A 15,189-nucleotide genomic window follows, 5' to 3' on the forward strand; every position below is an offset into this window, starting at 1 on the left:
CAAGGTTCAAATATTTTATTTTGTATTCATACAGTATGAAGGTTCTTATAGTTCCCACGATATATGATGTAGCATGCAGAGGAAAAACTAAACATTCAACATAAACCATTTTTCCCCACACAAACTGAAAAAAAAAAAAACCAAACCTCATCCCTCCCCTTCCAGTCCCCCTAAGGAAATAACATTAGCACAAATTTCTATAATGCCAGCCAAGATATGCACAAGCAAGAAAAACTGAAAGCATTTGCTAAAATGTTTGTAACAAATACTTATGTACAAAAAAAAATTCACAAAAACTAATTCCCCCTTGAAGCAGAGCACATGGCAGTTGACACTGGAACAGATACAACCACTGGCTGGGATTATAAACCACGTACTGATCCAGAGGAAGAAAAAGGTTACATGTAGTGGAGAGGTTTTTTTGTTTTGAACATTAACATTTACCAAAGTTTGGCAACATTATCTTTTTTTTTTTAATTATGCAAATTATGTAAACAAGAGGAACATTTCAAATCGATCTACATGCAAAACTTCATGTCATGCAAGGACACTAAGCACCTGGATTTCTCTCTCACAGACAGAGCCCATGATGTGCAGCACTCAGTTGAAGGAACAGCTATGGCAGACAGGTGCTCGATTGAAGAGGTTCAGACAACCTGCACTTTCCACTGCTCATTATAAAACAAGTTCTTTATTTATTTTTTTAAATAGAAAAACTACTATACAGGAAAGATGTACTGTCCTAAAAAAATCTAGCAAATGTTTTTTTTTCTTCCAGCCAATAGTACCACTGCAGAAAAGGGAAGGGATGATATAAAGTTGTAAAACATGGCTCGCTACTTTTATATCACACAAATAGATCAAGTTACCTTCCATTACAAATTATGATATGGACAAATCTAGAAAAGAAAAAAAAAAAAAAATTCTCCAGGAAAAGGACTGGAGAACCCCAAGAGGTATAAATTTAGATAGTGTGAAGTTTTCCTCCTCTATGGCATAGGTTAACAAGATTTCCCCCCTGTATGAATCATATATACATATATATATATAAAATATTACCAGTTATTTAGCTACCTGTAGTATCTTTTAAATGCAAGGGGGAAAACTATCATGGGTGAAACAACAGAATTTAAGTGGCAAGAACATTTCATAATCTAAGTACTGTATAAAATAAGTAGATGGGAATCCTGCACAGTTACGTTGATCCTAATTTCATTAAGCTCAGCACAAGAGAAAATCATGAATGCATCTACCACCTTAAGCAGCTGTATCTAAACTGAACCCAGAACAGCAGAGTTGTCTTGGCTTCGTGACAGCTGTAACTGCTCCCAGTTCCTGGGTGTTGGAATCTACCAGCCACCAAAGCATTCCGCAGTCACTATATGCACACGAGGACTAGTTCTTGGCAGTAGCATTAAACTATATTCTCATATTAACTAGAACTGTACTAAGTTATTTAGCAAAGAGACACAGTCCCTGGTAATATATTAACAGGTATAAATAAACGTAGTCTCCCGTGTTACAAAAAAAAAAAAAAAATAAAGTAATTAAGGTGATTTAATAAGAAGCGATGCTTTGTCAGCCATTCAATATATAGAAACATCTGAACAGTCACAGGAAAAGGAAAAGAGTTGACCTAAGACCCAGTTAAAATTTTACATTCTTCTACTATATATATAAAACTGTGTGAAATAAAAGTAAGGATGTATATCCATATATTGAACTGTTAATATTCTGCTTGGCACTTTGTACTCTAGTTTTGTTTCTGAATCAAGTATATTAAATTAAAGCCCACCTAGCTACTACATATAGAAAGCTACATATATATCTATATATAAATACACACATATATATATATAGATAGATATTTCCTTGTTATAAAAGATGAAGAAAAATAAATTAAAAAGCCAACCCCTTCCCTTTCTCCGCCACACTGATATGCTCTTTCCATCTTTGCTGTCCTTCAGACTTTAAAGTGCTACACTGAGTTATTGAGAGAATAAAAGTTCAATAACACTTAGTTGGCTTCATGAGGCTCATGTTGGAAAATGTGGCTTCACAGAGAAAAATACTTCCATTTAAATACACAGAGAGCATTGCTGGACGTCTGGAGCAGATCTTCAGAGATGGAGAAGAAAGCAAAAGTGTTGGGTGGTGCCCTGCGGAGTCACACATCTACGACCATCTTTTTGTGGATATCTAGGCCTCCTACAACCTGGGGGAAAAATAAGGTTCAGAAAGATGAGAACTGAAAGTCAGCAAGGTGCAAAGAACACATTCAATAGATGCATTGAGGTCAATCACAAAGGCACTATTTCCCTGGCATCTCCAAACTGATTTACATCTTATGAGTATTGTGAGAAATGAAATTAATTACGTACAAACCAAGGTAGCTCTATATTAGTAACATTTACGTGCTAAAGGGCCTGAAAACCAGTGCATTTTGGCATTCCTCTCCATCTCATATCATGACCTTGTAGAATGTTTGTACATGTTAAAAAAAAAAAAATAATGGTGACTTCTAAAACACCCTGTAGAAGTGTGAACCTTCCCAGGAAAAGGCAAGGGCCTTAGGAACAGCAGCAGGATTTCTGACAGAACTGCACACACCCAGGAAAGCACTGCCAGTGTTCACAGGCGTGTGATCCATGCAGAGCAGAAGGAAAGAGGAAGGTGCCATGACAGAGGAACATTTTATAAAGCAGGAACAAAATTCCAAAGGGAAAAAATTCCAAAATTCCAAGGCCAAACTGCTATGTGCCGAGGACAATGAACGGCGAAGAGTTTTTGTAGATACGCAGCACCAGATTCAGAGAGGATAAAATGCAGGACAAAGGATAAGACACTGTAGAACTGAGAAGTGTCTTGTCAGTTCTCAGGAGGTCAACAAAAACTGAAGAAATTCAAAGGAAGCAAGAGGAAAATCCATCAGTGGCACAAGGCAAGAAGCCTGGGCAGAAGCCCAAAGACAAAAAGAAGAGGCAACATCACATTTGATGGATGGCTGAAGGTGACAGAGCAGTGCAAGAAATAAAACAAATAATGCACTAATCCAGGCATTTGCAAGCTGCACCTCTAACTCTGCTCTGCAGACAAAATGTTTTTGACATGTCACAAAAATAATTCAACTTAAAAAAAAATAAAAATGCCCCAAATGCAAACAATAGAACCTTTTCACTTTAGTAGTTGGCAGGATGGCAGATTTCCACCACCCTCCCTCCTCCTCTTTTTGTTTAAAACTCACATATTTTTTGAGTATGAACAGGTTATGTTTGAACTGAAGCTCTAAATTCAAAGATAAGGAAAAAAAGCAATGCACAGACCATGACCAAGTGCATTTTCCTTAATATACTGTTTAAAATCAATGTGTAAACACTCACTATTGCAATTTTCAAAGGATCAAGATTCAACGTGTCATTTATTTTTTTGGAGAAAAGGATTTAAGACTAATTAAACAGATATACCATGTGAGTTGGAATCAACCCCTTCAAGCATTAAATGCTACACTTAAGCATTCTGCTCAGTAAAAAAGTTCTTAAAAGGTGCCTTTTAAGTGTTTACTCTTTTTCCAGAGCAGCATTTGAGAGGTTTTTTTTTCCCTCTCTCTGTAAATGACACAAGTTTTCTTTAGAAGCTACTTACAGCACAGAATTCTTCAAACGATATTCTTCCATCACCATCCTTATCTGCATTAATTATGGTTTTATCTACAATTTGCTGTAACTGAGTGTCTTTGAGATTGTTCCCAACCATCATCTTCAGCACCTGGAAGAGCTCTCCATTTGAGATGTATCCATCTTTGTCCATATCATAAATGCGAAAAGCAACTGCAGAGGTTAAAAAAAAAAAAAAAAAATCAAAAATAAATAAGCCAACCATTTGATAGCAACTGTGGTTGGAAAATAATACACACCCACTTTAGAAAACACCTGAAATTGTTTCAGCACCAGCAGTAAAAGCATCCTATGAACACCAAAAAAGAAAATCTTCCCCACCACAAGTGAAGCATCCAGACAGCAAAAGATTTACAACCTTTCAGGAAACAGATGACTCAAAATCCCATCTGGTTACTTTGTTGCAAACAACTTGGCATCGAGACTGAATTTATTTTTAAACATTGCAGTCTTGGTTATTGGAAGCTACATCCGTAACTGAACCTGTCTCTTCTCTACTCCTAAAGCCTGGGTCTGGAGATGCAGTTCTGAAACAGGAATTTAATGTTTTCCTACTGTAATAGCAAAGAATTGAGTATAATTCTTAGGCCCTGTTAGTTCACAGAACTATTAGAGAATATTTAAAGAAATATTAAATTAAAAGCATATTTAAGAATATTCTTAACTATGCTATTTAAGAATAGCAAGCTGTCCTTAAATGAATTTAGTTAAAAAAAAAAACAAACCAAAAAAAAACCAGAAAGCAACTGAAATTCAACCAAGGAACAGAAAGCAACCAACCTCTTCCAACCTTCCCTGCAGAAAACAATGCTAACAAATCTTCATACAAATAAAAGAAAAAATGAGCACAAAGCTTAGGATCTCCTTTCATGATTTTCCACTCTTTACAACAATTTGGATTTGCCTTTGGATCTTAATCTCAACTTACAAAAGTGTATTTTTGAGGATCAGAAAATTTTTGTGAAGGAAAATCAAAATACTTACACCTCAACTTCTGCTCTTTATCTCCTTTGACACTGAACTGGGAGACTCCTTCTATAAATTCTAAATAATGCAAGGAAAACATGTATTAAAAAAGCATATTATTTAATAAACAAAGAAGTCAACATCGAGAAAGTTTTAGAAATTGTAAAAGCAATCTAATCTTCACAATTCAAATCTTTAAAATACTGCCTACCTTGTGACACTGAAAAGTCTGCATACTTTGAAATTTAATGTTCTTCAGTGGGAGGAGCCCCAAACCCGATGCAGCACTCACTAAACATTCTTGGTCACACCAGGATTTAAGCAATTGTGGTGCTGGACCTTCACAAGAACCTGAGAGAGAACTCTAAGATCTTTACTAAAGCTACTCCACTTGAGACTCTAATTGTACAATTCCTTCCAATATTGATTTCTCAGTGTAAAGAACTACACTGAAACCGAAAACTGTTTTTGAAGAAATACTAAAATAGTATTTTTCTCTAAAAGAAATTTGATTTTGCCAATTTCCTGTTCCCTCCCAACAGGAACAATTCTTGGTAACTGTACTAATCACAGCTCAGTGTCACAGACAACATGATCATTGTTCATGACTATCTATTTCTGCAAAGGGAATTTTAAATATTTCCATGCAACAATTACTGCTTCCAATCAAAACCCAATATTCTGGTTATACTGTAGCTATCCCTACAGACATTTAAAGGGTTTTGCAAAGGTTAGCAGCTCTTGTATATTAATATCTAATTTAAAATGTCAGTCTGTCAGTAAAAATAAGATTTAGATTTAATAAGATTTTCTCAAATTTAAAAAAAAAATGCAAGACTGATTAACCTTCTCTAGTCATAAGCAACAAGAAATACTAAATATTACCTTGAACAGAAGTTACAAACATTATCACTTCTAAGGGTCAGAGACTGCTTTAAGATGAACTAGTGATGAAGACTATAGCCTGTTGGCCTTTTAATCATGAATATTTAAAATAAGTCTAAAATTTTGAGAAATGTACTAAATCAAGTCTCCTGGGTTGTTTGGATTTTTTTTTTCTTCAAGTGTCAGTCTAAGATCTACCTAAAAAGAATCCCATAAAAGAAGTATCAACAGAAAAACCTGGGCTCCCTTCTGTTTTCTAAATACTTCAAAGGACAGATTTCATTTGGATATTTGGATAAACACAACTTATGCACAAAGACACCACTTAGCCTACCACACTTTCCTCAGTATCAAAATTAGGGGTGTAAACTGGTGTACTTTAAGAGATATTTACTGAGTAGTCCTCAGTCAGCACGACCTTAAAAGCTATTAATAAACAATCTGCTCTAAACATTTCACTGAGAAGTGCCCTAATGCAGAGAAACTAGTTTTACTGGTATTTAGTTTCACTAGGATTCAGCACCTTGCTTTAACAAATTTTCTTCAGCTCTCCTCTCTCAGATGATGAAAAATATGAATTCTAAAGCTCTAGGAATGCTGAAGTAGCACCACCTGTCACAGAACACTGTGCCTTACCTTTGAAATCCACTTCTCCATTGCCATCTGTGTCAAATATATCTATTACTCGCTGTACTAACGGGTTCTGTTGCAATTCAGGTAAAGACATGAACTCTTCCACGCTCAGAGAACCAGAGTTGTCCAAATCAAGCTTCTTAAATCTCTTCCCTAGTCGTTTTATCTCATCAGCATCAACTGAAATGAAAAACAACCCCATATCTGATCTCAGAAAGGCTTCAGAAAACCCTGTGCAGTTAAACACGAGGCACATTTCATTGCTTTCCTACAAGATTTTCTCCTACTTTATTATATACCTATAAAGGTAACATGAAATTCTGAAGACAGACACAATTTTATTTTAAATAAGACTTACCTTTTCTCCTCCCTGCACCTGCCATAATACGGTTATTAGCCTTGTGACTCACTGAATACCACATGCTGCTGACACAACATTTTGAAGGATTGAGGATGCTTAGCTACTTAGTTCTTAGTCAGACAGCTCTCACAAATACCAGCTAGGAAGAAATTAAGGAAGAGACCAAGTGTTCTCTGAAGGAGCTGGCATTATGTTTACACTAGACTAACAGAATGTGTTAGAAAGACAATTATATTCAAGTTATTAGCAAAATTAGTGCTTCTTCAGCACACTGAACCTGGGATCTCCTGAGATGTGTCAAGTTAAGCAGGTTAACAGTCCTAACAGTAACTAATCAGTTATCTCTCACCTACTCAAAACACCCCTCTGACTGACCTAAGATAATTTTTCCTCTCCATCTCAGACACACCTGTAGCCACAACCTGCATATGGCTTTTATTTTTGTCCCAGAAATTAAAGTAGATTCACGTTCAGCAGCAGTACCTCTTCATCTGATCTCTTCAAATTTATAGAGAATCTCAATTTAAGCATATACCTAGTACCTTATTTTACACATCTGATTATGCCAAGAACAGACTAAACCCATGAATCCATAAAAACAATTAAAAGCAATCTTGTACTTCGCTACTGCTGAAAAGCTTGAAAAATTTTCCCAGAACAACCTGAAAACATCCTGTCAGCAGCTTCATTTATGAGATCCAAGTCTGTTCACATGCTGCTCGCCATTTTTGGCTACAAAGGAGGAACTGAAGTTCTTAGGAAGCCTAAAAGGAGCCCAGCATAGAGCAAACCACAGCACACATACCTTGCAGAACCCAAGGCTGCAAACTCCCCCTGTCAACCTTCTCCCTAACACGAGCAGTTCCCTCCGTATTTTTTAGCTCTATTTAGTAGTGTTTGCTCCACTAGTAACAGAAATTGCATCTTACCTTCTATAAGGCACATACATCCACCTGATCCATTTCACATCACATTAGTACCTTCTTAGGCTTTGGTAAAAGTGCAGCATAAAACTAAATAGCTCTGAGTCTTTTTAATACATAAGGTCAGCCAACCTACAGAGCTCCATGTTTTGAAACCGTGGCCAACTCAAAGACCTGATCCCCTACCAACACTAACCGACTTCCACTTCAATTCCTTGCTATCCTTGTCTAAAAACCTTTGAGACACAAATACAGAGTCCCCAGGACTGCAGGATTTCACAGTGAAAGACAGCCTGGCAGAAGTCCAAATGCACAAGATGATTTTCTGACATTCTGCAGTCAGTCTCAGTGACTGCAGAGGCAAAGGGCAAAAACCAGTCTAAAGTCCCAGAAAAATCTTCCCTTTGCTGCGCCAGAAAGTGACAGACCTGATTCTGCCTCTTGGGCTATAAAAGGAACACTGAACATAATTTGCTTTCCCCAGTTTCTAGTAAGCAGTGTGGTATTTCACATAATTCACCTCCTGACTGCACTGAAACATTCCTTTTAGCTCAGAAGTCTGATGGTGTGCCCTGAACAGTCCAACACCACAGCAGTGGCAACAGCACGTGGCACAGCTACCCAGGAGCCCCTCCAGAGGACACAGGAGATGGAGCACCATACAGTAACCTGGATGAAGAACATCACCATGTGACTAAAAAAATACAGTATGAAAAAGGACTGGCAAAGCACAGCTCCACAGGCAATTTTATGAGTTCCAGCAGCACAAAATGCTGCTTCTCACCAATACTCTGAAGGTGTTTGCCAACTTCTGCTTCTGTGCACAGAAACTCTTTTGCTTCCACTCATCCTCACTCCCAGTCCTGCCACTGGACAATTATTGGGCCCACCTCATTTTAATGCAAAGACAGCAAATGTGGGAACTTCATTTTTAGTGCAAGCTCTACTTGCAGCTCACACAGAAAGAGTTGATATCCTCTAAAAATCCTCACAGCCCAAGCATTTGAAAAAGCATAAAAAAAATTAAGGGTGGGTTACCACACTATCTGTGTAAGCCCATTTCCCCTTGTAAAATAAGTGTATGAATAGATATAATTTATACCTGTATTACTTCACTTCAAAATAACTAAACAGCAAACTGAAAGTGTTGTCTATTGGATAAATAATGCACTGTCAGCTTCTTACCAGGTAAGTGGAATCTCACTTAAAGTATTAATAGAGAAAGAGTAATCTTTCCATTTTGGTCAGTTCTAAAGCCTCCTAAGCAACCTGAAATACTTCATAGTCCTGCAATTTCACAAAATCACAATGAAGAAAAACAACAGGAGCATGAACACAGCCAGATCTCTTCTCCCTTGCCAAAAAAACTAATGAGTTAATGAACTGCAAGTTCTGTAACATTTTTAAGTAACACATTAAAAGAGATTTTCACCAATCAGGATGGAAACACAGAGCTGCCCGAAGCAGGACTGCAGACCTCTGCTCATTAGGTAACTCCATTTCCTCACAACCCAGAGGTCCCATTTAAGAAAGTTTTATTTCATTACTTCTGTTCCATTTCCCGGTTTGGGAACTCAAGTCCATTGCATTTTGCCTCACAAACATCAAGAGCAAAGACTGAAAGTGACACCCAGCCTTCCATTTGCAGGTAACAAGATCCTTAAAATCCAAAAACTAGCGAGTGTAAGAGAAGAAATTGTTTTGTTTTAAAGATTGTAGGCAAGGAGGTCAAGATTATGGATGATAAAGATAAGATTCAGATCACAGGAAGGGGAGGAGGTTGCAGAGGCATGTAAGAATGTTTCTCAAGAATGCTCATGTTTTGCTGAACCGTAACAAAGCAACAGCTGCTGCAATTATGGAATTAAGGATACTTGAAAAACGTTAATTACTCTTTCTCCACATATACACACATCCCATTTCATAGCTCGTAACAGCTGAACTTCAATGCTCAGTCCAGGTACAAATACCTGGCAGCAGTTTTGACTAGAAATGGGATTACGAATTTCTCATTCCAAACCTTGAAGCATTCAAGCAAAGGGTTTGCCTGCACTGGAGATCTGAGAGAAGTTCTTTTCTTAAGGGGAGTTCTGAAAAAAATTAGCATCTCTGCCAAAAGCTGACCGAATAGCAAACTCCTCCATTGTTTTGTTTCTGGCAATCGATACATCGTGAATGACAGTACTTGGAGGAGGAAATAATAAAAAAGCAAAGTAAATGCAGGACTAAAAAATTTTCTTTAATAGCTCATGAGGATATAAACCTCTGTTCCTAATGAACATGAGATCACTGTGTTCATAACTGACTGTATGAGAATTTCATATAAGAATTTCATTATTTTTCCTTAAATACGTTACAGGCACCTCCCCTACCATTAAATCCTTTCCACTAGCTGAATTTTAAAAAGCTGGGAAAAAAAAATTGTATTTCAGTAGCATCTTTGTCTTCACAGAACAGCTTTAAGAAATAAAAATACAAATATAAAATAAGGGATGAACATATGCCTTAGATTTGCATACCTTCTGTCTGTTCTTTCTTCAGTTCACAGTCTCCATTTCTGGTGACTCTCCCTGCCTGTGCTGAATTTACCTAAAAGCTATGCAGGTCTTCTGGGGGTTAATGTTTGTTTCTTCATCTCCTTTGGGTTTTTTAAAGGAAAACAGCTTATGTATATGTAGTTATGTATATTTATGTATAACAGCAGATTTCAACAATACCTTATTCATTTTTTGTTGACAGTATCTTCCAGAATGTACATATACAACAGTTCCCATCCGAGGTGGATGCTACCCTTTTTTTTCCTTGTCCTTATCAACAGACTTTCTTTAAATTCTGAAATTCACTCTCACTGAAGAACAGACTACTGAATTAAATTTTTAGTGTCTGAACAAGATAATATGACTTTCTGCCCATACAAACTCTTAAGTTCTGCTGGAAATGCAAGGCACGAGGTAGTTCAGATCAAGGGAAAGCTGAGCTGAAAGGACTGATGGTGGCAGTAGCAGACAGAACTTAAGAAGACCAGCTCAGGACAGATAAAAACACTAGGAAATCCTAGCAAGTCCAAGTCCACAGCAGTGTAAAAAGGGTGATAGCACCACTCGGGGAAATCAGGAGGACTGAGCTTTGTTTCCACCCTGTGACTCTGAGCAAGCCTGAGCATTCCTCTACCTCAGATCCAAATTAGCCTTTTTTGTGCTGTGCTCCCCAGCTGACAGGGCCTCTGTGCTTTTCAGCAGAATGTGACAGTGCCCCAGCAGCTTGGCACTGATGCCTGAGCTCACAAACTGGCTGGAAATAATAACTGCTAAGGGCTTTTCTTTAAAACACTTCATTGGCACTCCTGTACCAACATCAAATTCTGCACTGTTCTGTAACACATAGAATTATTTATGCTTATTTCATAATCCATCTTGAATTTTGCTCCCCTTGTAATTAACATAAGGCAGGGTGTTAAGTAGTTCTGGTACTAAGAATTTTTTTTGTTAAAGAACTACCAGTACTTTCAAAAGATTCCTCTTCCATCCAAGTATTAAAATTCTTAGGGCCAACACCTGCTTCATCTCCTGAATCCATCTGCATACATCTAAAAATATGATGAATCAGGTTAAAATGCTTCCAAGAAACTACATGCAAATGCTTTGCCTCACTTCCATTTTAGTGCAGGAGTCTTATTTCCCAGTTGCTCACTTTCTAATATGCTGATCCACACTACAGAGTTCCTCACTTCTTCCCCCTAACAGGAGTAGAGGATCATCTATTAGATTTTAAAACAATTCTGTTTCAAATTCTTACGCATCTAACTTATGTTCGTTCAGATAAGACTGTAAAAACTGTTCAAGGGGCAACTCAAAGAGCTTTATCAGAAGCCAATTTCAGTGTGCTCTATGTTGAAAACAGTCACTTCAGAAAAAAAATTAATTCTGTTTCTTTCCAGTTAACATAAAGGTAACACAGCTAACTTTCTATTGATGTGAGAGACAAAAGTAAAGAATGCCCTGAAACTACAGATTTCTAAAATCCACCACATTCAGTGATGCTTTAACAGGACAATTGCTCATGTATTAAGAGGCACGGTACATCCATTGCTGCAGAGCACACAATATACACGCAGGGTATACACAAAGGGTACAGACCTTAGGAAAGCTGAGCATCTCCCAGCGATCAGGTGCTGAGCACTTCTGAAATCTAAATGTTTACCCCTGTATTTAAAAGGTTGGCTTTTCAGATACTCTTTAGAATATTGGCCCAAAGGTTTAACTAACAGATCAGGGCACGGTCACAGGGAGCCCCATTTCCACTAATTTTTCAAACTTGAAATCATTATGGACAAGAATATTGCTAAGGTATTAGGAGAAATTTTGTAAATCAAACATGTTCTGAAATGAATTTTAAATGCTCCCAGACTAATTTTCCCCCCCGGAAGAATGTATTGCAGAGATCTCAAAATAAAACAGACCTTCAGCAAAACGCGCATCTCTACCTAGAGTCTCATCTGATTCACAAATATAACGTTTCAGAGCAGCAACCAGGTCAGCCATTTCAGTTTTGGAGATCAGATTTCAAAAAGATGACGCCCTTGAGAACACATTCAACCACTTGTCTTGTATATGCTTACACACAGCTGGCCTAATCCTTTTCATGACTTCAGATGTGCCAATGACAATTTCCTAAGTTGGAAAAGAGGTACTAGTCTTCTTATCCTAAAATCCAATCACTCTACAAAAGAGTGTTTATATTAAAAATACTACACTATAAACTATTCTTTACTCTATTACGAAATGGTTTTCTTTCCATCTTTCTGCTGTGATAAAATTTTCTTACGGATAATTTGACAGATTCTGGCTGACATCGAATTTTCACCATGCAAAGCAGTGGTGGGTTTTCAGTAATTTCTGGCACAGCACAGGTAAGAAAAAAAACCACTTTAAGGAATCCAACAACACTAATTCACCCATGGAGAAGAGCTAATGCTCTAAAATGAAAAGTTAAAAGAATACGCTTGACTTTTCAATGGTGTGCATCCTCTCCACGGTATCCTGAATTCGCTTCATGTAACTGCCAACTTTAACTCAAAATTGTTCTTACGAGACACCAAAGCAGCAACTGTAGCACCAGGCAGATGTTATGACCCAATGCCCCCATGCAAACAGCATTAATTCATTCGTCTCCAAAAGGTGAAAATTCAAAATCCAGATCAGATGATCTTCAAAGACAGTCTGGCCTTGCCTTGAAAGCTTGAGACCTGTCAGTGACCACTTCTGGGAAGCAGGAGGAACATTTAACATTTGAAGAACAGTGTGAACGTCTCCTTGGTGGACTTGCTTCCAGACATGCAGCTGTGCCCATCTGTGCCCAAACCCCCCTGGCTTTTAGAATATTGAGGCACTCAGGATCTTTAAGCACAGCACTGTCATTGCAGTGGCTGGACCCATCCAAGCAAAGGCACAATGATAACTCCACTTTCCTGGTGTGGGTAGTTATGTTGCCCAGGGACAGAGCTCACCTTCTGCTGTGAGAGAGGCCAACAGAGCAGAAAAAGCTTTAACCATGCAAAACTTCACATTTAAACAACAAAAGCCTCAACAGTTTAACCACAGAATATAACGCGAAAATCCTCACTTTTCCCTGCAATAAAAATGTGCCAATGAGTTCAATAATAAACCTGCTAGCAATGAATATAGCTTGTCCTGGAATCAGAAATGAAGGATGGCAACACACTGCCTACAACTCTGACATTGACACTACTAGCTAAAAATATAATTCTTCAGAAACCAGTCTGTCCATAACAAAACACTGGCCAAGGGAGCAGGAATGTAAGGTTGAGATAGACATATGATTCAGGAAAACTACTGAAGTCTTCATCAAATACAAAACTCCAACCACACATCTGCATTTAACAAAATATACTGAGAGCATTACACACCTATGCATGATATTCTCAAGTGTTTGCAAACTTATGACTCAAACTAGAATCCATGAAGATGTTCCTATTAGGCAAATTACCAGCTAAAGTCTCATTGCCCTGAAAAAACGTATTTAGATAAAGATTTCTCCGTGACCAATTATTTTCTGTGACAGTTTGAGTTACAAGAGCCAGAGGCCAGCACAAGCACTGTGAAAGAAAAGTGCCTCTCTTGAAGAATCACCCTGTTTAAAAACAAGACCAGATTCACTCAAAATAAGGAATTTTACTGAGTGGTTCAGAAGACACATACGCACGTCTACACACACTTTAGGGCTGAAGAAAATGATTCAAAAGCAAAAGCAACTAAGAACAGGTACACTTAGCATAACATCACAAGGACATTTCACAAGACAACCCTTTATTCGGTCAGCTTAAAGCGAAAAAAATGCTTTGTCATTTTTACAGGGTAGACTAACCCCATGAGATGGAGCAACACATTCTCACATGGCCAAAAGCAAATAACGCTAAGTGGGTTCTCACCTAACTGCTTGGCTGCAAGGATACACAGGGGAAAAAAGAGCTCATTTAGTCTCAACCTCTCCTTCCTCTGAAGGCACAAAGCCAGTTTCAGCAAGATACCTCACTTCTAACACACTACTGCACCAGGAGCTGCTCCACATCCCTGAGGAACTGGCACCAGGATTGACAGAAAAGCCCCCTGGGCTGAACACTTCACCCTACAGGCATCAAGACTGTAAGTTTTGGGGTTTTTTATTATTCTAATGGAAGACTCAAAGAAAACCCTCAAAACTTAAAGAGACTTGTTTTAAAGGGGGACTGATTTTTGATTTTACAACTTAACAGCAAAAGCTGTATTATTTTCAAAGGTAATTTTTAACCTTTTAATTTTACTCTTCTGGTTAGTATATAAACTGCGTAACATACATGGAAACTGTAGCTATCAACCAACCCCCAAACAAAATTCACTTCTGTAACAATACAGTGTAGCAATTAAAAAAAAACTTACAGTGCGAGCACATTTCCAAAGGGTAGCTTGCCTCATTTCCCTGAAACACAACAAGAAAAAAAGAACAAAGTTGCAATTACTCCCAAATTAGCTGTGAGGAACTATTTAAAATTCAGCACTGTAAAAATCTCAGGCAATACAAGTTACATTGTTATTTAAAAATATGTATTTCACACCCAACAATCATAAAGAGTGTTTTATTTGGATAGATCTGCGTTAACAAAACATACAAAGAAATATAAAACCATTTAAGAGGTCTCCTTAAATGAGAATTCCCATGAAAATGTCAGTTCACATAATTACGACCAGAACTTCAGTTCCATATTCTAAACCCAGAAAAACAAACTCACTACTTATATATTGAACAAATGCTACTTTTCAAGTTAAAAATATTTAATTTCAAAACTTCGCAGAACCCGCTTTACCATTTTATTTCATGTGCAGAAACAGACACGTCCTTATGAATTCCGATGACAAATCTTACTCAGTTTGCATAAGAAAGCTGTATCGAGTTTTCTTCCCTCAACCACCTGCCCACTCCCCCCAAAAAGGATTCACAAAGCAATTCACACAGCAATCCACAAAGCAACTTCTTTTATGCAAAAAAAGTTTGACATAACCAGAAACTCAGATGTAACAGCTTGACATTTAAATATTTTTGTAATGTACTATGCTAATATGTTCCTGCTTCGTAACTGAATGGAAAGTCAAACTAAATTCAAATCCTTGCTACACAACACGGAAATCACACAAAAAACTTAAAACTTTGAGGGTACCAGCACTTGAAATTTACACACATGGAAATCAACATG

The 15,189-nt window shown here is 37.5% G+C and overlaps 1 protein-coding gene across 1 annotated transcript in view; it reads right to left on the minus strand.

Moving 5' to 3' along the window:
• PPP3R1 (protein phosphatase 3 regulatory subunit B, alpha) overlaps positions 1–15,189 on the minus strand; it is a 37,783-nt gene continuing 22,594 nt past the window's right edge. The window contains exons 2-6 of the mRNA XM_040058009.2: positions 14,378–14,417; positions 6,162–6,338; positions 4,659–4,718; positions 3,643–3,827; positions 1–2,215 (exon numbers count right to left, since the gene is read on the minus strand). Of these exons, the coding sequence (XP_039913943.1) occupies positions 2,168–2,215; positions 3,643–3,827; positions 4,659–4,718; positions 6,162–6,338; positions 14,378–14,417 (510 nt within the window). The 3' untranslated portion in view covers positions 1–2,167. The remainder of the gene's footprint in view (positions 2,216–3,642; positions 3,828–4,658; positions 4,719–6,161; positions 6,339–14,377; positions 14,418–15,189) is intronic.

Source organism: Hirundo rustica, chromosome 3 (assembly GCF_015227805.2).
Source record: "Hirundo rustica isolate bHirRus1 chromosome 3, bHirRus1.pri.v3, whole genome shotgun sequence".
Classification (NCBI taxonomy): domain Eukaryota; kingdom Metazoa; phylum Chordata; class Aves; order Passeriformes; family Hirundinidae; genus Hirundo; species Hirundo rustica.